Here is a 23,946-nt window from a genome sequence, read left to right on the forward strand (position 1 = left end):
AAACCAAATTAATGTTTTATTTAAAAGAAGTTGGGCTCTAGCCTATTTTTCATGAAACACGTAGGTCCCACATGAAGCTCATTTAGCATGTCATCTGTATGACTGGCATAAGCTCATGGTCTCTCCACCGAGAAAAGCTGGGAGAAGTGGTGCCAGCACTTAATGCTGCCCCTGAGCTAATGCCTCCTGGCTCCATGGTAAACATGGGCCTTTTAATAGTCTGGAGACAAAGTGACATTCGGAAGGAACAACATGTCAACAATTTCCTTAATAAATTTTGTACGAACACATTATTTCCACCTAATGGAAATGTAGCTCTCTTAAATAATTGAGAGGCTATATTCATCAGTGGCGAGTTCAGCTGGGATCTTTGTGAGCTAGGGCAGTCGACAGCCCCTTGGAAGACTGAGTAATTGATATTTTACATGAGTGGCTCAGCTAGTTTTCAGGTGGGCTCTGTGTGACATTCCCCTGCAGTCCCCACATGTAGCCCTCCTCTGTTGTCCAGGCTGTTACAAAGCAGCTCCACACCAAAAGCTCCAGTTGCAGCCACTAAACTGCCAAGACCAAGGGTTAGTAATTAATCCTTTTTAAGGTGGGAGCCAACTCGGTCAGTTTCCCTCACTGTGGTTTCTTACTGTGTCTGCTGACCAGCCACTGCATCAGCACAAGGCCTTGATTTTAATAAAGAGTGATGATGGGTAATGTTCAGCATGCAGCTCATTTTTATGTGCCAGAAGATAGTAACATATGCTGAGGAACAACAGCCACAGTGTTTGTTAAATGAATGATGAATGAATGAATGAACAATGAGAAAACAAGTACTAGAGGAGGTTGACAGGAGTCATGACTAAGCAAGAGACTCTGGTGTGGACTTGGAAGGAAGGGCAGGAATGCAGTGAGGGAAGGAAGAATGCTAGAAAACACGAAGGTAAAAAATATACACTATTTGGTCTGTGTCTTTATTCCTGTCTTACCCCTAGGTTCTTCATGACATTTTTTTTTCTTAAATTCCATATACATGTGTTAGCATACAGTATTTGTCTTTCTCTTTCTGACTTACTTCACTCTGTATGACAGACTCTAGGTCTATCCACCTCATTACAGACCTACTGGAGAACGGACTTGAGGATATGGGGAGGGGGAAGGGTGAGCTGTGACAGGGCGAGAGAGAGGCATGGATGTATATACACTAACAAATGTAAGGTAGATAGCTAGTGGGAAGCCGCTGCATAGCACAGGGAGATCAGCTCGGTGCTTTGTGACCGCCTGGAGGGGTGGGATAGGGAGGGTGGGAGGGAGGGAGACGCAAGAGGGAAGAGATATGGGAACATATGTATATGTATAACTGATTCACTTTGTTATAAAGCAGAAACTAACACACCATTGTAAAGCAATTATACCCCAATAAAGATGTTAAAATATATATATATATATATACACTATTCTCAGCATAGAGAAAAGTTGGACTTCCTATTTTCTGTGGTGCCTTTCTGAGGTTTGGGGTTGTGTCAGAAAGGCTCCTAGGCCATGAGTCGGCTTTGGCCCTACCAGCCATGTGTCCCAGGTGACCTTTCCCTCCCAAGGTTTATAGTTTCCCCATGGATGGGAAGAGAGACTGGGTGAACCGGGAGTTCCTGGGTGGGGGAGAGAAGGGGGCACTTTGTACCTCTGTAGTGATTCACATTGTTTCTTTTGGCCTCTTTTTACTTCTTAAGGAGCTGTGACCATATCACAATGAAGACTCAAGTTGCTAATAACTTTTTTTTTTTAAATTTGCAGGTTGTTCCTGAAATGACAGAACTATTGAAGAAAAAATGAGCCATGACCATGTCTTAAGAAGGAAAATTGTATCAAAGTATATTCAGCTGAAATAGAAATTCATGGCTAACGTAACAATCATTGGAAAGCGTGGAGAGCTACATTTTGTAATTTGAGGAAAAATTCTAACAGGCGCCAGAATGCTTTTTTATGGGGTTATTATTATGTTTCTTTTTAATTATTTGTGGTTCCACACAGTTATTTTTTGAAATTTTCTAGTTCTGTAATAAAATATATAATAAAGCCTTTTCACAGCTTTAAAACTATTACTAGAAATATGACTATCTTTGTAAAGGAAGAGAGAAAATTGAAAAAAAGGAGTGAAAGTTAATTTATTATTTTATCTTTGCCTGTGTTGTTCATGGAAGGCTCTGTGTTTTAGGCAAAATTGTAAACATGAATGTTGCCACCAGCCTAATCAACATAATCTAGTAACAGATAAGGGAACTGGAATGGCAAATTGAGGGTTAAAAAAGCATGGCCACAAAGCATGGATATTATCTTAAATATATTCCAGTCTTCCGAAAATCATAGCTAATGTGACAAAAGCAGACCTGACTTAAACCTGAACCTGCTGAATATATTTAGTTGGCTGAAGTTAATTTAATTTTCCATTTCATTTTAAGGTTTTGTCAGCTGATAGGACTTTGTGTCTATAAAGGAGAGGGAAGTGGAGAAGGAGGGGCTGCTTTGAGACAGTATGGCCTCTTATGCTAACAGATAGTTTGATATTATTGTAAATGTTTAAAGTCCTGCTCAGAGAATGCTCTGGCTTTTCTTTTGCCCTCCTGGTGGCTTCCTTTGGGCTGTCTTAGAAAGCAGCCAGGTATGTGAGTTGGCCACATGTGTGGTGAGCACTCCCTCTGCTGCCCTAGGGCATGGCTGAGGTTGAGAGTGTCGCAAGAGGCCAGAAGCTGGTGTGAATGCAGCCCACAGAACAGAGGCTGGTGAGGCTTTGGCCAAGCCTGCAGGAAGGTGTGGGCAGGTATCTGGGGTCATAGAAAGGCCAGGAGTCAATAGACAAGTTGAATGAAGAGAACGGCCGCCCTGAAGCCAATCTGCAGAAGGTATAGTAGTTGACAAGGAAAATGGCAGGGAAGAGATGGGAAGTGACTAGTGATACATAAGGGGAGGGAGCAGAGGGGCCAGCCAGTCCCTTTGTGTGGCCGGCCTGAGACTGACTAGTTGAACCCTTTTTGATGTGTCATAATCATTTGCTGTGAAACACTGGCATTTCTGCCTTCTTTTAATGAGATGAGAGGAGCATCAAAGTGATGCTCTGCTAGAACTGTAGAATCCTAGAATGCAGAGCTGAATGATCATCAGGTTCACACCTCTTGGACAGATAGGGATACTGAGGCACAGAGAAGAAGTGAAGGAGGTAAAGTGACTTGTCCAAGGCCACACAGTTTGAATCACCCTTGCAAAAGTAGTTCTCATATCTTTTTGCTGTCTTTGGGGCTCTTCCGAAGAAAGCTAACCTTGCTCATTGCCTTCTCCTTTTACTCCTCATCCCTATTGGACACTGTAACTGGGGGAGAGGAGAGACAGCAAAGGTGATGGCTGCAGAGGTACCCCCAGTATATATAGGGTGTGCTGGCTCACGGAGGACCATCCCAGCTGGTATCTGTGTGTGGCTCCTAGCCTCAGGGTTGAACTGGTTGGTCTTTCTCCCTTTTGGCTCCCTCCTATCATGACTGCCCTGCCCCAACTCTAAGCAGCTGTTCACTTAATTTACTGGGTACAACTCATCACCATCATAATAGCATTAAATATGGCGCTTACTATATGTCAGGCACCATTCTAACACTTGAAATATATTAAACCCCTTAAGTCCTCACAATACCCTGTAAGATAGATGCTATTATTATCATCCCTGTTTTACAGATGAGGAAGCTGAGGCACAAAGAGGTTATAGAACTTGCCCAAATTCAGACAGCTTATAAATGAGAGCCAGGATTTGAAACCAGGAAGTTTGGCTTCAGAGCAGTGGCTTCACCAGTATGTGATTCTGCTTCACTTCGGCTCAAGGAACAGGGAGTCGCTGCACAGTAACCTCAGGTAAAGGGCACTCAGTGCTTGGTGCTGGGTGGGCAGGGCACATCCTCAGGATCCTAGTTGAGGAGAAGAGTCAGTGTTCTGGGCTTGTCTTTCCAGCAGGAATTCGTTCAACTCAGAAGCCCCTCTAAGTGCCCACTTAAAGTTTACCTTAAAAAGGCAGTTGTGTGAGATGGGGGCAAATTGTTAAAACTACCAGATATGCCAGAAGATGCAATTTGACGTGCCCTTTTTTTCCTTATGTTTTGTTGGAAACCAAGCTGTCAGTTCCAAGTGACTGCCCCTGCATCTGGCTTGAGGACCCAGAGCAGTAGCTCTGGAAGCAGTGTGGGGAAAGGTGTTAGGAGTAGCTTTCTATTCTCCCTAGTTTTTTGAGGTCTTTGGTTAACCTCATACGGCCCCTGGGGATTTGGTTAATTAGGCAGAACCCGGAGTCCCTGAGAGAGCAAAAGTACGCATGTAGAAGGGCAGCCCTGTGAGGGCAGGGCTGAGTAGGTCCTTGGGGCCATTTAGATCAAGCGAACAACTCCTTACTCTATGGACTGAGGCCCAGTGAGGGCCCTGGTCTCAGCTTTCCAGTAGTTGAGAAAGTACAGAACCCAGCTTTGCCCCTGGTCCCACGGTCTCTCAGCAGTACTATGGGGCATATTCCCTGGTTCATCCGCCAGCTGTGCTGTGTGGGATGCTGGAGCAAACACCTGGAAGTCTGGCCCAGCCACTGTCCTGAAGCTTGTGGTCCTGACAGGGAGAACAGCTTCCTCCTGGGCTCTGAGAATACAAGCTGTTAGAGGCACAGCCCCTGCCCTCAAGATTTGCAGCTACCAGGGAAGATGAGACCCAAGCGATTAGAAAAGCAGATAGCATGTAGTCAACGCATACAGGGCGAGCTCCCTCAGTGGGCCAGCTGTGGTTATTCCTTGGGCGTGGAGGCATTAATATTAGCATGTGGGGCAGAAGTAGAACAGATAAGGGCTCACGTGGATGCTTGAGGCAGTGACGGGTGGAAACACAGGGCGTCAGGAAAGGGGTTGATGGTGGTAGGTAGTTAAGGCCAGATTGCAGAGGACATTGACTGATAGGCTGAGGAGTTTGTCCTTTTTCCTTATTGGTCAGTGGTTCTCAAACTTTGCCCTCAAGGAATACTGCCATTTCAGGAGCTGGGCTGGGGATGGTACAGTGAAAGGTCTTTTCCTGATTTACAGGAAAAAAATAATAGAATTTCCCAATCTAAGTCTTTCTTGCATACGTTTTTCTAAAACTTTGGTTGCTGCTATGTCGTCTTAATATAAGTAGATTCCAAAGTGAATGAACAGGTAGCAAATAGATATTAACTAAGGAGGTCAGCAGCCACTGACCCTCCACAGCTTTTGTTTAGTGGACATGTGTTGAATCCTTAAAAATGCTCTCTGCTGGTTGTTCTGTTCCTTGTTTGTATGTTAGAATTAAACATGTCAGTATGTCCAGAATGTTCCACAAATAGCTGCATATGACGTCTTGAGGCCCTGCCACCCGAACAGGTCTTAAGAAGCACCCTCCGGGCAACAGGGAGATATTGACATATATAGAGGAAGGCCTGTAACCTGATCTGGAGGAATAACATAACCTAGAGGAATAAAATAACCTGGCAGTGTGTACAGGACAGATGGAGGGAGGAGGAGAAGATGGAAGTGATTAGGAGGCTGTTGCAGGAATCCTCCGGCCTTATGCCCCGGATGGGTTTGGCTGAAAGCTCTTTGGGTACAGAATGGGTCCCCTGAGACTGTGGAAATGGGTCCGGTGCTGTGGGCGAGGCTGGCAGAGACTGGGGCTCTTCCTCCCAGGACAGAGTGGGAGCCATGCTGCCGGCAGAGCCTGGGCGTGTCTGTACTGGGCTGGGGGGCTTTGAATGAAACCTCAGCCATAAGTGCTCTCTTTGCTGTCTTTCTGAAAGGGATAGTCAGCTTGGTTGCATTTCACACTGTCTCTCACGGGGGTAAGAGGGGTTTTTGTTTTGGTCCACATAAAAGTGTGCTTAAGAGGCTGGGAAACGCAGAGAACACTATTGATTGTAACAGATGGATTTGGTTAGCTGTTGCTGAACTAAAGGAGACTTGACTGATAACCTGTAAAAAAAAAAAAAAAAGCCCATATAGGGTGATATAATGCCACAATTCGTATAGCCCTAGGGTTTTAAAAATATTTTGTGGGAAACCCAAATGAAGAAGAGTTGCTGATAATCCTTGGTTTATAAAAGCACTTTCATGTAAGTTACTCCAAGAGGTGGAAAAGGTAGGAAACAGTGAAGAAGTCAGGGTCTCGGGAGAGGTGATTTGCCCAAAGGCATAAAGCAGATGGTAGAGGTAGAACACAAACCAGAATTTCGGCAAATGTTACTTGTTAAGAACCTACTAGGTGCATTGTATATCCTTCTCTAATACTATGATCCCCAAAGGGGGTATCACTAACCCCTACTTTCTGGATGAAGAAATGCGCTGAGAGGTAACCGAGCAGAGGCAGTAATTGAGATGTGGAACCTAAGCTGACTCCAGGTTTGGAGAGCTTGGCCTTTGCACCGTGCCAGGCTGCCCCCCAGCATCTTCCAGCTTCTCCAGGACTTATCCTCTGGCTTGCACTGCCTCAAAACAGCAAGCTCGTCATTAGAAGCATGGAAGTGTGATGGAATTAGGAATTTATTGGGAAGGAAGCTGGCATTTACTTTCTTTGGTGCCCGACTGGTGAGCAGTCAGGCCATGGTGAGGTTTTACTTGTCTGGGCTTCACCTTCTTTGCCTACCACAACTGGTCACGTGGTTAAAGGCAGCTTACTGCTGCCTTTTTGTGTACTGAAGTCCAGCTTGGAGGGCTGTTTCCCTTCCCAGCGTGGGGCCTGCACGGGGAACATTGGGGTCTGGGACCTGGGGACCACAGGAAGGGCTGAGCACTGAGTGGGCTGGTCACCAGGACCCTTGGATTCTTGTCCTTGTTCTGATATGGTCTCAGAGGTACCCTGGCCACATTCCTTCTCCTTTTAGCCTTCATTTTCCTCATCTGTAAAACGGCAAATTGCACTTGGTAATCTTCCAAGATATCTTCAAGCTTTGACCTGTGTGAATGTGTTGTCAGATATCAAACAGCTTAGGTAAATGGAGACAGTAACCACTTTTGAGAGCTTTTTAGGCCCAAGATGCTGTGCTGAGAGCTTTACAGATATTATATTTCATTTAAGCTTCATAACCCGACAAGGTATAGTAGTATTCTCCATTCTCCAGTTGAGAAAACTGAAGCCTACAGAGCTTAAAACATTTGCCAAAGGATTCATAGCTAGTGAGTGGTGACCTTGGGCCAAAGTTCACTCTCAACCACATGCCATATCCTGAGTCCCTCTTTGGGAACTCAGAGGATGTACCTAATCCAGCCTGACTGGGGCAGGCTGAAGCGGAGGGGAGCAAGATGAGACAGCTGAGCCGAGTTCAGAAGGACCAGTCACAATCAACCCATAAAGAAATGTATCCCAGGCAAAAGGCCCAGCGTGAACAAGGCCCAAGAATGTGACACACTCTGGACCCCAATCCCTCAGTCCCCTTTTAACCTGATTCCTCCATTCTAAAGTGTTCCTTGCTGAGGGAAGTAGGGGGTCTTTGTACTAGAATCTGGATCTAGTCTGCACACTGGCTATCTTTTGTGGCACTTAGCAAACCCAGGTCCAAGAACCCCATGCCTCTTCTTGATGCGGTGGAGGCGGAGGTGAGCCTACCTAGATGTGAGGCTAATTGATGTTGGGGAGGCTCCTAGAGCGCTTGGTGAAAGGTGCCCTGTAAATCTCAGACACTGAAGAATTCTGCCACATTCATCACCGTGTTTAATGTCCTGATTGATCTCCAGGGTAGTCAATTTCATTTGCTTGTTTCAGGATGAATAGGCAGCCTGCTCCCCTATGCTATATAGCCTGGGGCTCTGCATAAAATTATGCCAGCCCTGTCTCTTTGGTAGCTTGCAATAAATTTAGCAGCAAATGTTCCATCATTTTCTTTGGATAATTAAATTAACTATTCACCAGGAGACAATACTAAACTTTTAAGTGCTGGAGCAAAAAAAAAAAAAAAATTCCAGAGTAGATATGAATTCATCACTCAGTTTATGCCATGGAAATGTATGTTTTTGGCTTGTACTGGAAAAGGGAGAGGAAAGCAGATAAGGTGGCTCCTGTCTGGGGAACAACAGTGCTGTAACTTGGGGTGACTCCAGGGCATTATTTACAGGGGAACCAGTGGGGATACAGTGCCTGAGCTGGCTATTGGGGCTGGGGGGTGGGGCACACGTCCTCTCAGCACCCATCTACCACCCTCTCCCCACATCAGACTATCAGTGGCAGCAAATGAAATAGCTGAGCATCTCCTGGGCAGCCTTCCCCAGAAGTGCTGAACGTGGGTAGGCAGTGAAACACCCCAGGCATCTATTATTAATAAGGATGGTTTCTGTTTGTGTCTCCCTTGAAACATTCTCAAAGGGCTTTCCCTTCCATTATGTCATTAGCTATCCCAGCAACCCTCACGGGGATGGGGGCGGAGGGGATGAGAATTATTATTCCTGCTGTACAGGGTGAGGAAGCAGGTCCAAGGATTCGCTTGGAGCCATGTAGCAAACCAGAAACAAAGCTGGGCTGAGAATCCAGGGCTTTGGCACACCCTGTATGCACCACAGCATCTGAGGTGGAGGGCGGAGGTGGAGCGATCCAGACTTCTCTCCTGCCCTGAGATGTCCTTTCAAAACCTGGGGTTAACTCCCAGAGTTGTTGGGTATCCTTGTTAAGCAACTCTGTGCAAGTGTCCTATTGACTTGTTAGTAAGATACTTGGTTTTTAAGAAGGCTTGCTTGGACCTCATCTTATTTGAGGCTCTCCCCAGCTCACAGAGTGTATGGCCCCACCTTTAGTCTCTTTAGAGATAAGAAAATTACACCAGAGAGGAACGTGGAGGCAGCACCAATCAGGAGCTTGGAGTCAGAAAGGTGTTCCTGAGCTGAGAGTCACTGATGGAATAAACACCCACCACGCCAAAGAGAATTCCTGGCCACCAGCCTCTAATTGTCCAGGGTCTGTGAAAAACCCGAGTCTATGTGACTTGATCTGAAAAACCAAGGTTTGGGCTGGAGGACTTGCCCAGGGCTGACTGGAGAGGGGCCAGCTGTGTCATTCAGGGAAGGTCTTACAGCTCCCCAGTTCTGGGTGGACTTAGAGCCAGGCCTGCAGGTCTCTGGCCAAGCTGCCTTGGGGGCTGACCACCAGTACTGGTGGCTCTCAGCCTTGCCTTCGCCGCCAGGTTTGGCAGGTCAGGGTGGCACCCTGGCCACAGGATTGGCTCCTCTCCAGCTTCGTGGCAGGGCGGAGCCAGGAGGCTGGCCCTGTGGGAGGAGCCACAGGACTCTGCAGAGAGGGTGGGTGGGTCCCTCCAGCCTGAGGGGCCATGTAGGCTGATTTCTCTCTCTGGCTCTCCTGACGACACCTGGTTTAATTCCCCACAGTTCGTTTCACCATATCCAGCATGGCATCTAACCTAGACAGACCTGGGTTTGAATCCTGCCAGTAGTTTAGCTGTATGCCCTTGGGCAAGTCATTTAATTAATCATTCTGTGTCTGTTTTCTCCTCTGTAAAGCAGGGGAAACAGCACCCAGTTTGCAAGGCTGTGATCAAGAGGGAATGCTGCAAAGAGCACCCATCACAACAGGAAATGAATAAATGGGAGCCATTACTGTTATCACCCTCTTGTTGGCTTATAGGAGACAGCAGCTGTTACCAGACCCTCCTGTCTCCTGGAAGATTACCAGAGTGGGCTCTCAATGGGTTGACGAGCAAGGGGAGCTATTTCCCAGAGCTGCAAACCTCCCAGGGAGTGCTCAGGCTCCATCTCCACCAGTCCCCAGCTGCCCGCCAGCCATAACTCTGGGCTGTGGCACCCGGGGGAACCGTGAAAGCCAAAGCTTTTACTCTCCACCTCCTGCACTTCAGGCTGTGAGAGACTGCCCTGCGCCTGTCCTCAGGTGAGTGGCTTCCTCTGTCTGTGTGCACCCTCTAACTCGGTGACCGTAGACTCTGTTCTCAGAGAGGTGGGACCACCTCTTGGCATCTCTTCCCCCAGTCTTCATCTGCTTGTGCGGCAGTTCTAACACTGCTACTGCCTGTTCAAGCAGCAAGGCAACAGTGAGTGCTCAGGCAGAATTTCACCTCACAGCAATTTGTAAATACCCTAAGAAACCAGCTTTTAAAAGTGGAGGTCTTCTAGGTGGGGAAACTGAGGCAGAGAGCAGGGGCCACTTGCCTAGCATCTTACCCCATTGCTTTCCTCCCTGTCCTGTGGTTTTCTCTGCAGTAGAAGGCCACGGCAGAGGCGGTGCCAGCTAGGAGCTGGGTTTCAGCTCTGGCACAGGACAGGCTCATTTACCTGTGTGGGTAGCCAGCACTAGCCCATGAGCTGGGGAGACGGGAAGTCAGCAAAGAAGGCATCACAGCTTAGCAAGCTGGGCCTGGCCGAGGAGGGTAGCTGGTTCTAGTCCAGCAGATGCAGACCGCTAATAACAGACCCTGCTGACTCCTGCCCTAGAGATTGTAAATCAGGTAATGCCCGCCAGCCCATCATGTGACAAAACCTAAGAGTGACCACTTTACTTCCAAAGGTTCTAAAACTTGGGAGTCCTAGCACTTAGCACACGGCCAGGCAGATTTGGGCTCCAGTTTCAGTGCCTCTCTTATTAGTGTTTGACCTCAGAGAAGTTTCTTAAACCTCTCAGCCTTGGGTGCTACACCTGTAAAATGGGCCGTGTTACCACCTCACAGGGTCATCAGAAGGTTACAGGAGCCCAAGTGTGTAGAGGCCTTACAGAGTGCTCAGTAATGGAAGCTGTAACTGGAATGCCTCAGATTACACCCCAAAACGGCTTGGTTGGACACTGCCCCCTTTAATATCTTTTTTGACAAGTGCTGATCTCCCCACAAATCATGAGGGTGTTCTTTGCATGTGGTAATTTCCCTCCTTTTTTCCAATTCAGCCGTCTTTCCTGAGTGACTCTGTGCCCAAGCCTGTGGCCTTACGCAGGGCTCTAGGGTTTTAATGGGACTCGGGCCTGATCCCTGATCTTGAGGACCAAGCAAGCAGGGATGCAGATGCTGACCAATCCAGGGGATCACTGACTGCACTGTCAGGGTGAGTCCAAGGGGCCACAGGAGCTGGGAGGACACCCTGACCTACTAGTGAGACACTCGAGTAGTGAGAACAACCTGCACACACAGGGAGAGGAGAAAGAGCAGGTTGGGAGGGGTGGCCAGGGGGCAGGCAAGTGAGCTCATTTAGGAGTTGTGACCCCACCAAGAAACTCAGTTGAGGCAATGGGAGCCCTTGAAATGAAAAAAATTCCCTTCCCTTTTTCTTCTGGACATATAAAATGCAACATAGTGGTCATAAAATCCCTTGGAGGCTTTTCAGCAAGGGAGACAGTGACCAGGCTCAGCAGCCCGGGTGGGGACACACTGATTGGAGGGGGGTGGAGCCAGAGCTGGGCCTGGGTCTTAGCAAGGCTGTGATGATGGGGTCCGGGGCAGGTGACTTGGAGCGCAGAATGGCCAGCATTCCTTGACTGCTTGTGGGGGATGAGAAGGGAGCCAACATTCATTCACATTCATGGCTGGGTGGATGGTGGTGCCCTGGCTGGGAACCCGGGAGGAGGCGCAGTCTGCGGGCAAGATACCATGCTCAGCTTTGGACCTGCTAAGTTCAAGATCCCTGAGGGATGGAGCCCTGGGTCAGTGAGCTGCGTCTGGGAGTTGTCAGCAAGGAACACAGTATTCTGAGCTCCATTTTGGTGGGGAGATGAGGGAAGGGAAGGTACTAGTTGACAGTCACACAGGCAGGCAGTGTGAGCGCTTCCCTCCCGGGGTCCAGGGCTCCTTCCACTCTATAAAGGCCTCAGGCACACCAGAGAGGGGTTGGGGCTCCCTGGGTTGGTTTTCAAGGCCAACTCGAACCCAAACAAGCTACTCTGGGGTCCTCACTTGGACTAGCAACCAAAGGAACACCTCTGCCAACTGGAAGTCTCAGTGCAGGTGGTTTTTATTATTAAAGCCAAGATTGGAAAATGGCTGTCCCCCCACCCCCCTAACCCTCCCACCCACCTTCAGATCCATCCCTTTATGTCCTGTGAAGGTGAAAACTAGATTTGTCTTGAAAAGACTCAGAAATGCTCATGCCTAAATGAGAGAATGAGGACAAATGAAATAGGCTCAGATGGTGGTCTGTGTGTGATTGTGTTGGCTCCACCCAGGATTCCTGGAAAAGACGGCTTGGGGGTGGGGCTGGATAGCCCCTGCTCACAGTGCTGTTCCCGGGGGTCCGGGGTGGGCATCAGGAACAAAGGCAACGGAAGAGGCTGAGCTGGCCCCCGCACTCTGCCCTGCTGAAGCTGGGCCACAGGCTGGTTTTTGTAAAAGTGGTTTAAAAAAACCCCAGCCACGAGCACCACCCTCCCCTGAGCAGGGTGAGAGGAGGCGCCAGCTCTGGGCTTTGAGGTCTGAGGCGTGTGGCCTCCTGGCCTGGCGTCACCTCCCTGGAGGCAGGCAGCACCCTGAGGGAGGCCAGGAGGGCTCCTGGGCCCCTTGTGTGGCCCCGGTAGCCTCCAGGGCCCTGGGAGAGCGTGAGATGGCTGGCTGCCCTGCTCCCTCCCAGCCTGCCTGGAGGTTCTAGGCTTCAGGGACCCTGTGCAACTTTTGCTCTTTGGATTCCAAAGATCTGAACTTCTCCTCCAGCACAGGTGCAGCAGGCTGGAAATGGATGACAGGCTTGATCTGAAAGACAGTGAAGCCCTCCTGGTTCTTCTGGTTGAACGGACTTACCCTGTGCTCCAGCTCGGGGCTGGTTTGGGCCAAGCCCGCTGTGCTGGGCCGGGCAAGGGAGGCTGGGTCCAAGGCCCTCTGGGATGGGCAGGGGTCCTCTGACAGGGAGGACAACAGGTCCTGGACTGTGGCCTCTGCCGTCTCCTGCTGAGGTGGTGGCGGCAGTGGCAGGGGAGAGGGGCTAGGCTCAGAGGACGGCTCCTCGCGGGCAGTGCTGCAGTCCGTGGAGGAGCCCAGCGTCTGGCTGCTGTCACTCTGTGCCTGGGTGACGGAGCCGCGAGTGGAGCGGGAGGCGCTCTCAGAGGTGGCGCTGGCGCAGGTACCATTGCTGCCAAGCTTCAGGGGCACATCGACAGAAAAGAGGTCAGAGGAGATGGGCTGGTGGATGTCTATGGCCGCCGTGGTGAGCACGCACACAGCTGGCTCTGGGACACCGCTGTCTGCAAGGAAGGAGGGGATGCGGGTCACACTCCGCCCTTGCCACACCTCTGCATGCCCTGATGGGGGCGGGTCTAGGAATGGGGCTGGACGGTGGGCAGTGAGTGTGAACGGGCTTTGCTGGGAGAAGTCTTGGTAGGCGGTCCAGTTCTCCAATATTCACTGACCACCCTGAGGGAGGATTATGCCTCCCCATCTTGCTGAACTCAAGTGCGGACACGTGACGTGACTTGGCCAATCAATCATCTGTAAGAACTGACCCGTGGCATTTCCCAGAGAAGCTATGTAAACCAGACGTGCTTTGCTCTGGCAGTCAACACTGTTCTGGAAGGGGTGACAGGTGTTCTGCCTGCTGGGTGCTAGAGTAAAGATGACAGCCTGGGCACAGAGCCCCTGGCCAGTGTGCCATGGGCCTTTGTTGATTTATTTAAACCACACAGATGTGGGGTTATTGCCACTGTGGCATAACCTAGCCCATCCTAACTCAGAAAGCATGGTGTGCCACGACAAGGAATTTGAATTTCATGGTCAGAGGGGGTCATAGTTTTAAATGGGTCCAGTGTGATAGTGACATGACCAGAGCTGTGCCTTCAGAAGACTGATTAATCTCTATATGATGCATTGTAGGGGGAGGGTGGAGGACGCCTCAAAATGTCTTTTCTCTAAGTGAGAAGTATCAAGGGGCTGAATCATAGTGGATGTAGTGTGGTCAAGGTTTCTCTCTAAAGTGGTAGGGAGAGTGTACTAGGAGACAGAAGAGGGAGTCTAGCCTTAAAATGGAGTTTACCAGGATTTAAGGGCTGTGAAACCCAAACTACAAGATTCAAGACATTGGCTAAGGAGAAACAAGACGTTGAAGGACTGAGTATTATTTTTAAACTCAACCTTTCCCGTAAGTGAAAACCACTAGGTCCCCCTAAGACTTTCTGAAGTGCAAGAATGAAACATAAATCAAGCAAGGACATGCCCAATGCCTGTTGCTTCTCGAGCCCAATTACGCTGCTATCTCACCCCCATCATGCTCATCCTGAAAGGTTCTCAGGTCGGGAGGTGCTGAGGTCACTTAGACGTCTAGATTCCAGCCCCCTTCCATTCCAGGGTCCCCCACGCAGCTCTCTTTGGCGATCCCGGAGCATTCCCACCCCAGCACCCACAGCTCTAGCACTAGAGTTTGCTGGGAGCCTTGAACCCTGCCTGCAGTTATGGTTCACAGGTGCTGGGAGATGGACAGCCAGGTCGAGTTGTCCCTAGCCTGGATGTTAGGGGTTGCCAGGGTCACCTCTGGCACAGGGCCACACAGAAGTTCTGGTACATGCAGAACAGCCGCTGACACAGACTTACCACTGCTGGGCCCATTGTAGTACTGGCTGATGTAGCTGTTCATGTCATCTTTCACTGCAGCTTCTATGGAGGTGGGGAAGAGAAGGGTGAGTGTGATGGTAAGCCAGAGAGTCCAAGAGGCAGGGGCTGTGGCCAGTTCACGCTCCTCCCCCAGTATTCCTGCCCCTACCCCCATTACCACGAGGGGAGGCAGGCACTTGTCTCCCACAAGCTCTCTGACGCTTTGATCCTCCGTGGGGGACTGCATGTCTCATCTGCCCCAGGGCTGGGCTGGACTGGGTATCAGGGAGCATCTCCAGCTTGCTGTGTGATATGAACAGGCCCTTTCCTTCTCTGTCTTCAGTTTCCCCCTCTCTGAGATAAGGGGTGTGGAAATAGTTCCTCAGGGCCTTCCCTGCCTGGATGTCCTGAGTCTCTGAATCCATCTGAGGTTCTCAGGGTCACCGGGAATGCTGTCCTCAGTGCAAAAGCCTCAGAGCCCCATTTGCAGCCACACACAGCCGGGTGCTGATCATCGGCGACAGCCCCCTCGGTCTTCCACGCTGTACAGGAATGGACATGGGCGCTGGGCATGCCCACCCCCTACACTGTTCCCAGCACATGGTAAGTGCTCACTAAACAGTTATTGAATGAATAACAAATGAGAAGGTGTAAAGCTGTCCAGGTCAAGAGAGATGGTAAGGGAACAGGGTCTCAAAGAAATGTTGGTTCATTTTCCTGAAGGGGTGGGGAAGGAATGGAGAGAGGAGAGGCGAGAACTTCACAGAGAGGCCTGCCCATAGGAGGAAAAGCAGATGACAGGAGACCCCAAAAGCCATCCTAAGGAGCTTAGCTTTGCCTCAAGTACAGTGAGGAGCCACCGGAAAGTGTGAACATGGTCAGGTGTGAGTCACTCCCAAAGTTGTGGGGAGAGTGGCTGGGAAGGTGTCAGACTTTAAGACAGGAGAACAGAGACCACAGTGCCCGGGTGAGGAAGACAGGCCCTGAGGGAGGCTGGGTGGTGCCTGATGGGGCAGAAGGGAAGGACTGGGGTCCACACCCCAAGAAGCCATGGTCTGCAGGTGATTGGGCCTGATGCTTTCTGTGGCCACCTTCCTGGGCACACCTGAGATGGCTGCAGAAGCCAGTCTGCCCTGACGCTGGGAGACTAGGTGGCAGCACACACAGCAACCTGGCTCTTAAAAGCTTTTTTGGCCTCTTTTGATCGTTAAATGCCTGTGGTCATTTCATTCTTTTTTTAAATTAAAAAAGGTGTGTTTTTCACTAATGTCTGAGCTGAGGGAGGGGCTCCAGGCTGGCTCCAGGCCCTGCTTCAGGATCAACCGGCAACACTCCCTCAGAATCAGACAGCAACACTCTTCTCCATGGTCCTTCATAATTTATGTAAATGCTGTCTAGCCCTGCAGGCCACCCTGGGTAGGGGGAGGTGGAGGGTTCTGGTCTCTTATCTTGGTTTTATCCTGAGGCCATGGCAGCAGGCACCTGTGATGGGGCTGTAGAGGGCCATGTGACATGGGCAGGACAATGAACTCAGCTAAAGTATCCACAGACCCATGAATCCCAAAGGGGCCAGTCTCAGGAGGTGGCCTGGAGTGAATGAGAAAAACCCAGAGCCTGGGCTCTTGCGCCCACCATGGGAACCTGGGCACGTCACAGCCCCTCTCTGGGCCTCAGTTTCTTTATCTGTACCACGAGGGGGCCAGCGGGGCTCTTAGAGATTACGACAGCTGGCTCCCGACCCCTCTGCCAGCCCTGAAGTTCCAAGAGGTGGAGTCAGAGCAGAGTGGGAAGGGACCGGAGGCATCTGAGCTGTGTCCCGAACCCCCAGTGCAGGAATCACCTCAACACCTGCCGGACGGGGAGGCTCTCCCCACCAGGGCCTGTGCACCTCAGTGAAGGGGACTCCTAGCTCTTTGTTGAGCAGCTCTAATAATCAGGGTCATATCACTGATGAACATAGATGCAAAAATCCTCAACAAAATACTAGCAAACAGAATCCAACAGCACATTAAACGGATCATACACCATGATCAAGTGGGGTTTATTCCAGGAATGCAAGGATTCCTCAATATATGCAAATCAATCAATGCGATAAACCATATTAACAAACTGAAGGAGAAAAAACATATGATCATCTCAATAGATGCAGAGAAAGCTTTAGACAAAATTCAACACCCATTTATGATAAAAACCCTGCAGAAAGTAGGCATAGAGGGAACTTTCCTCAACATAATAAAGGCCATATATGACAAACCCACAGCCAACATCGTCCTCAATGGTGAAAAACTGAAAGCATTTCCACTAAGATCAGGAACAAGACAAGGTTGCCCACTCTCACCACTCTTATTCAACATAGTTTTGGAAGTTTTAGCCACAGCAATCAGAGAAGAAAAGGAAATAAAAGGAATCCAAATCGGAAAAGAAGAAGTAAAGCTGTCACTGTTGGCAGATGACATGATACTATACATAGAGAATCCTAAAGATGCTACCAGAAAACTGCTAGAGCTAATCAATGAATTTGGTAAAGTAGCAGGATACAAAATTAATGCACAGAAATCTCTGGCATTCCTATACACTAATGATGAAACTTCTGAAAGTGAAATCAAGAAAACACTCCCATTTACCATTGCAACAAAAAGAATAAAATATCTAGGAATAAACCTACCTAAGGAGACAAAAGACCTGTATGCAGAAAATTATAAGACACTGATGAAAGAAATTAAAGATGATACAAATAGATGGAGAGATATACCATGTTCTTGGATTGGAAGAATCAACATTGTGAAAATGACTCTACTACCCAAAGCAATCTACAGATTCAATGCAATCCCTATCAAACAACTACCACTGGCATTTTTCACAGAAATAGAACAAAAAATTTAACAATTTGTATGGAAACACAAAAGACCCCGAATAGCCAAAGCAATCTTGAGAACGAAAAACAGAGCTGGAGGAATCAGGCTCCCTGACTTCAGACTATACTACAAAGCTACAGTAATCAAGAGAGTATGGTCCTGGCACTAAAACAGAAAGATAGATCAATGGAACAGGATAGAAAGCCCAGAGATAAACCCACGCACATATGGTCACCTTATCTTTGATAAAGGAGGCAGGAATGTACAGTGGAGAAAGGACAGCCTCTTCAATAAGTGGTGCTGGGAAAACTGGACAGGTACATGTAAAAGTATGAAATTAGATCACTCCCTAACACCATACACAAAAATAAGATCAAAATGGATTAAAGACCTAAATATAAGGCCAGAAACTATCAAACTCTTAGAGGAAAACATAGGCAGGACACTCTATGACATAAATCACAGCAAGATCCTTTTTGACCCACCTCCTAGAGAAATGGAAATAAAAACAAAAATAAACAAATGGGACCTAATGAAACTTCAAAGATTTTGCACAGCAAAGGAAACCATAAACAAGACCAAAAGACAGCCCTCAGAATGGGAGAAAATATTTGCAAATGAAGCAACTGACAAAGGATTAATCTCCAAAATTTATAAGCAGCTCATGCAGCTTAATAACAAAAAAACAAACAACCCAGTCCAAAATGGGCAGAAGACCTAAATAGACATTTCTCTAAAGAAGATATACGGACTGCCAACAAACACATGAAAGAATGCTCAACATCACTAATCATTAGAGAAATGCAAATCAAAACTACAATGAGATATCATCTCACACCAGTCAGAATAGCCATCATCAAAAAATCTAGAAACAATAAATGCTGGAGAGGGTGTGGAGAAAAGGGAACCCTCTTGCACTGCTGGTGGGAATGTAAATTGATACAGCCACTGTGGAGAACAGTATGGAGGTTCCTTAAAAAACTACAAATAGCACTACCATATGACCCAGCAATCCCACTACTGGGCATATACCTGAGAAAACCATAATTCAAAAAGAGTCATGTACCAAAATGTTCATTGCAGCTCTATTTACAATAGCCAGGACATGGAAGCAACCTAAGTGTCCATCATCGGATGAATGGATAAAGAAGATGTGGCACATATATACAATGGAATATTACTCAGCCATAAGAAGAAATGAAACTGAACTATTTGTAATGAGGTGGGTAGACCTAGAGTCTGTCATACAGAGTGAAGTAAGTCAGAGAGAGACAAATACCATATGCTAACACATATATATGGAATTTAAGGAAAAAAATGTCATGAAGAGCCTAGGGGTAAGACAGGAATAAAGACACAGACCTAGTAGAGAATGGACTTGAGGATATGGGGAGGGGGAAGGGTATGGTGTGACAAAGCGAGAGAGAGGCATGGACATATATACACTACCAAATGTAAGGTAGATAGCTAGTGGGAAGCAGCCTCATAGCACAGGGAGATCAGCTCGGTGCTTTGTGATCGCCTGCAGGGGCGGGATAGGGAGGGTGGGAGGGATGGAGACGCAAGAGGGAAGAGATATGGGCGCATATGTATATATATAACTGATTCATTTTGTTGTAAAGCAGAAACTAACACACCACTGTAAAGTAATTATACTCCAATAAAGATGTTAAAAAAAATAGTAATAATCAGGTTCATCTGTGCTCAACACGGTCAGTGTGCCTGACCCTCTACCTCCAAGGAGCACAGTCAGGGCCTCCTAGGGACGTCCACTCCTTGGTCAGGCAGCCAGTCTCTGTCTCCTCCGGAAGACCCTGCTATGTGAAGACTTGCAGATCCTGCCCCCACAGGTACCAAGGCTAAGCCGATTTCTACTCAGTCTGTATGACAGAACTTCCAGCACTTAAAAAGCCCTCACATCCCTCCTGAGAATTCTCTTCTCCTGAGAAACCCCTGTCCATTTTTCACCCCTCCCCAGTTTTCCAGCCTCTCCACTCTGAAGCTTTCACTGTGGGCTCTAGATGAGACCAAGATGGGGGGAGGAGTAGGGAGGAGGGAGCTAGCGTTTACTGTGCCCTTCAGTGCTCCAGACTGCAGGTTCGGCACTTCACACACCAACCTCCTTTAATCCTCACTGCTGTCCTGCAAGGCTGGGATTGTTCAACAGATGGGTCCTTCCCAAGATCCGGTGTGATCATTCCCCTAATGCAGCCTAACCTCCTCCAAGTGGGTTTAGCAACCACCCTACTCTGCTGACTCACGAGCTCATGGCCAACATCAATGCCCAGGTCTTCCCTGCAGGAGCTGGGGCCAGGCCAGCCAGGCCTTTGCCATGCTGTAGCTGTGTAACCCCCCTCCCCCAGAGGACTTCATGTTTATCATCTCAGGCAAATGTCAGCTTGCTGGTTTCAGCCCAGAGCCTGCTGAAAGCATTCTGAATCTTGATTCAGTCTACTAAGGTATTCTCTCTCTCCTGTCTCAGTGTTGACTATTTGAGGATGCTCACATCTTCATCCAAGCCATTGATAAAAATAACCTAGGCCAGGTGACCTTCAGCCCAGATATCTCTCCTGAGCTTTTGACTTGTCTGGCCAACTGGACAGCTTCACCTGGATGACCTCCAGCTACCTCTGACTCAACATGTCCAAAATAGAACTCAGTTTCTCCCTCCACCTCCATCTTGGTGAATGGTTCCCTTGCCCACCCAGGCTGGGACCCTGGTCACTTCTCCATGCTTCTCCATCCTTACCAACAATGCAACTGCTGCTGAATCTGACCAGTTGAGGGACCCCCAGATACCCTCTGCTATGGCCCATAGTCCAGCCTTAGGTCAGACCTCTTGCTTTCCCCTTTGGACTCTCGTCATGCCTGTGGGATTAATGAATGGGATTGCTCACTCCATGCACATGCCTGACACAGAACCTAGGTCTCCAGGCAGCCACTGCAGGCCTGTCCAGTCTGTATTTGCTTCTTCTGCTCCAAACATGTTCCCACACAGGGGCCTCAGAGTGAACTTTTAGACAAGTCAGAGCAAGGCCTGCCCGGGCTTCCGTAGCAGTGCTAATGCTGCCCTCCCACCCCCACCCCCGCCCACCCGTCTCTGCTTCAGGTAGGCCCCCTTCTCCACAACTGACCACTTGGGCTGGAGTTCTGTCCCCATCCACACAGGGGCCCAAGAGCCTTAGAGGGCAGGGGCCACATTTTACTCAGAGTCTCCCCAGCACTTAGCATGGGGCTTGGCGTATACCAGCAGCCAATAAATAGGATGACTGAACAGTGACTATGGCTGGGTCAGGGGCATGCAAGACCTCCCAGGACCATTCCCCTCACCCTCTGAGATGCTCTTTGCACCCTGCAGCACACAGCCTTGCTCTCAGTCCCTGGTACTTCCTGCCCAGAGACTAGTGACTACTGGGTGTCTGGGAGCTTGAGGGGGAGGGAAGAAAGGCAGGCACAGATGCTTGTGGCCAGGAAGAGGCCATCAGTCAGCCTCAACATGGGACTACCCATCTTCCATTTAAGAATAACCCCCTGCCCCACAGTTTGTTTTGATTTGGCACCAAGGAGCCCTAGGGCCATGTAGGAACTGCCTCACAGGGAGACTGCGTTGGCTGACCCTGGAGGGGTAGGAAAGAAGCGTTGGTACAAACACAGGCTCCAGGACAAAAGAGCCCAGGTGCCAACCTCAACTGTGTAGACATTTGCTGTGTGGTCTTAGGCAAATCCCTAGCCACTCTGAGCTTCAGCTTCCTCACCTGTAAAATGGGAATAAGAAATATCTACATGCAGGTGAGCTGTATGTTTCACTGAGATAATGAAGGTCAAGTCTAACCTGGGGCTGTTCCTCACCTCCCTGAAACCCCGGCCCATGGTGCTCCCTGCCAGCCCCAAAGTCTTGGGTCGTTTCTGTGGCAGCTGCTCTCAGCTGCCCAGCACCTTTCTTCCTAGGGTGTGAACATTCTGCGAAGCCATCCTGACTAATCCTCCTAAAGCCGGTCAGGTGCTGTGGTGGCAATGCTCATTATGTGGGGTTTGCTCCTTGGGCAGGGCCCCAACCTGCCCAGCGAGGCAGAGGTGGAGCAAAAGCGTGGTGAGTCAGCTGGGCCTCCCATAGGCGACAGGACTGGCCAGCCTGGGGGTGGGGGTCAGGACTGCACACCCACACGTCCTGTGTAGATCCAGGCCCCAAAGCCCAGAGGGAAGCCCTGATTGCTGGTCGGGACTCCCACTCCCAAACTCCAACTTGCTGCTCCACAGCTCAGCAAGCCTCACTGAGGGGGGACACTACTATTCACTGAGCACCTGCTGTATACCAGGCTGAGGGCCGAGTGTATGACTGAATGTTCAGTTCCTCTCAGTGAAGATGTGCTTCCACTACTATTCTCATTTTGGAAAAATTAGGGTTGAGACACAAGACCAGCTGCATAACTTGTTTAAAAATCATTAAGGTTAGGACTTCCTGGTGGCACAGTGGTTAAGAATCCGCCTGGCAATGCAGGGGACACGGGTTCAATCCCTGGCCTGGGAAGATCCCACATGCCACGGAGCAACTAAACCCATGCGCCACAACTACTGAAGCCTGCGTAACTTGAGCCTGTGCTCTGCAACAAGAGAAGCCACCACAATGAGAAGCCTGCACACCGCAACCAAGGGTAGCCACCGCTTGCCGCAACTAGAGAAAGCCTGTGTGCAGCAACAAAGACCTAATGCAGGCAAAAATAAATAAATAAACTTATTTTTTTAAAAAAAGCATTAAGGCCCAGAAATAAACCTACCCACGTATGGTCAACTAATTTACAAACAAGGAGCTAAGAATACACAATGAGCAAAGGACAGTCTCTTCAATAAGTGGTCCTGGGGAAACTGGACCACTCTCTTACACCATAAACAAAAATTTACTCAAAATGGATTAAGATTTGAATGTAAGATACCCTCATCCACCAGAGGGAAGACAGCAGAAGCAAGAAGAACTACAATCCTGCAGCCTGTGGAATGAAAACCACATTCACAGAAAGACACACAAAATGAAAAGGCAAAGGAATATGTACCAGATGAAGGAACAAGATAAAATCCCAGAAAAACAATGAAATGAAGTGGAAATAGGCAACATTCCAGAAAAAGAATTCGGAATAATGAGAGTGAAGGTGATCCAGGACCTCAGAAAAAGAATGGAGGCAAAGATCGAGAAGATGCAAGAAATGTTTAAAAAAGACCTAGAAGAATTAAAGAACAAACACCTAGAAAAATTAAAGAACAAACAAACAGAGATGAAGAACACAATAACTGAAATGAAAAATACACTAGAAGGAATCAATAGCAGAATAACTGAGGTAGAAGACCAGATAAGTGAACAGGAAGACAGAATGGTGCAATTCACTGCTGCAGAACAGAATAAAGAATGAAAAGAAATGAAGACAGCCTAAGAGACCTCTGGGACAACATTAAATGCACCAACATTCACATTATAGGGGTCCCAGAAGGAGAAGAGAGAGAAAAAGGACCTGAGAAAATATTTGAAGAGACTATAGTTGAAAACTTCCCTAACATGGGAAAGGAAACAGCCACCCAAGTCCAGGAAGCACAAAGAGTCCCAGGCATGATAAACCCAAGGAGAAACATGCCAAGACACATAGTAATCAAATTGACAAAAACTAAAGACAAAGAAAAATTATTAAAAGCAACAAGGGAAATACGACACATAACACAAAAGGGAACTCCCATAAGGTTAACAGCTGATTTCTCAGCAGAAACTCTACAAGTCAGAAGGGAGTGGCATGACATATTTAAAGTGATGAAAGGGAAGAACCTAAAACCAAGATTACTCTACCTGGCAAGGATCTCATTCAGATTTGACAGAGAAATCAAAGACTTTACAGACAAGTAAAAGCTAAGAGAATTCATCACCACCAAACCAGCTCTACAACAAATGCTAAAAGAACTTCTCTAAGTGGGAAACACAAGAGAAGAAAAGGACCTACAAAAACAAACCCAAAACAATTAAGAAAATGGTCATAGGAACATACATATCGATAATTAAATGTAAATGGATTAAATGCTCCAACCAAAAGACGCAGGCTCACTGAATGGATACAAAAACAAGACCCATATATATATGCTGTCTACAAGAGACCCACTTCAGACCTAGGGACGCATACAAACTGAAAGTGAGGGGATGGAAAAAGATATTCCATGCAAATGGAAATCAAAAGAAAGCTGGAGTAGCAATACTCATATCAGATAAAATAGACTTTAAAGTAAAGAATGTTACAAGAGGGGCTTCCCTGGTGGCACAGTGGTTAAGAATCTGCCTGCCAATGTAGAGGACACTGGTTCAAGCCCTGGTCCTGGAAGATCCCACATGCTGGGCAGCAACTAAGCCCGTGTGCCACAACTTGTGAGCCTGTGCTCTGGAGTCCATGAGCCACAGTTACTGAGCCTGCATGCCACAACTTCTGAAGCCCACACACCTAGAGCCTATGCTCTGCAACAAGAGAAGCCACCACAATGAGAAGCCTGTGCACCACAACAAAGAGTAGCCCACACTCGCCACAACTAGAGAAAGCCTGCATGCAGCCA

At 48.4% G+C, this 23,946-nt stretch overlaps 2 protein-coding genes and 1 long non-coding RNA gene across 5 annotated transcripts in view; 2 read left to right on the plus strand and 1 right to left on the minus strand.

The window, feature by feature from the left end:
• ETFA (electron transfer flavoprotein subunit alpha) overlaps positions 1-2,087 on the plus strand; it is an 87,165-nt gene extending 85,078 nt beyond the window's left edge. Inside the window, exon 12 of the mRNA XM_060154873.1 lies at positions 1,783-2,087. Within this exon, the coding sequence (XP_060010856.1) occupies positions 1,783-1,821 (39 nt within the window). The 3' untranslated portion in view covers positions 1,822-2,087. The remainder of the gene's footprint in view (positions 1-1,782) is intronic.
• Positions 2,088-3,713: 1,626 nt separating this feature from the next.
• The window catches only part of LOC132523566 (uncharacterized), a 52,035-nt gene continuing 31,802 nt past the window's right edge, over positions 3,714-23,946 (plus strand). The window contains exons 1-3 of one of the 2 annotated variants that reach the window (XR_009541570.1): positions 3,714-3,882; positions 9,510-9,894; positions 10,900-11,054. This is a non-coding gene — a long non-coding RNA (uncharacterized LOC132523566). The remainder of the gene's footprint in view (positions 3,883-9,509; positions 9,895-10,899; positions 11,055-23,946) is intronic. The other variant, XR_009541574.1, reaches the window with a different exon arrangement.
• TMEM266 (transmembrane protein 266) overlaps positions 12,013-23,946 on the minus strand; it is a 144,397-nt gene continuing 132,463 nt past the window's right edge. For both annotated transcript variants that reach the window (XM_060154808.1, XM_060154814.1), the window contains exons 10-11: positions 14,516-14,578; positions 12,013-13,176 (exon numbers count right to left, since the gene is read on the minus strand). In XM_060154808.1, coding sequence (XP_060010791.1) covers positions 12,584-13,176; positions 14,516-14,578 — 656 coding nt within the window. In that variant the 3' untranslated portion in view covers positions 12,013-12,583. The remainder of the gene's footprint in view (positions 13,177-14,515; positions 14,579-23,946) is intronic.

Source organism: Lagenorhynchus albirostris, chromosome 1 (genome assembly GCF_949774975.1).
Source record: "Lagenorhynchus albirostris chromosome 1, mLagAlb1.1, whole genome shotgun sequence".
NCBI lineage: Eukaryota > Metazoa > Chordata > Mammalia > Artiodactyla > Delphinidae > Lagenorhynchus > Lagenorhynchus albirostris.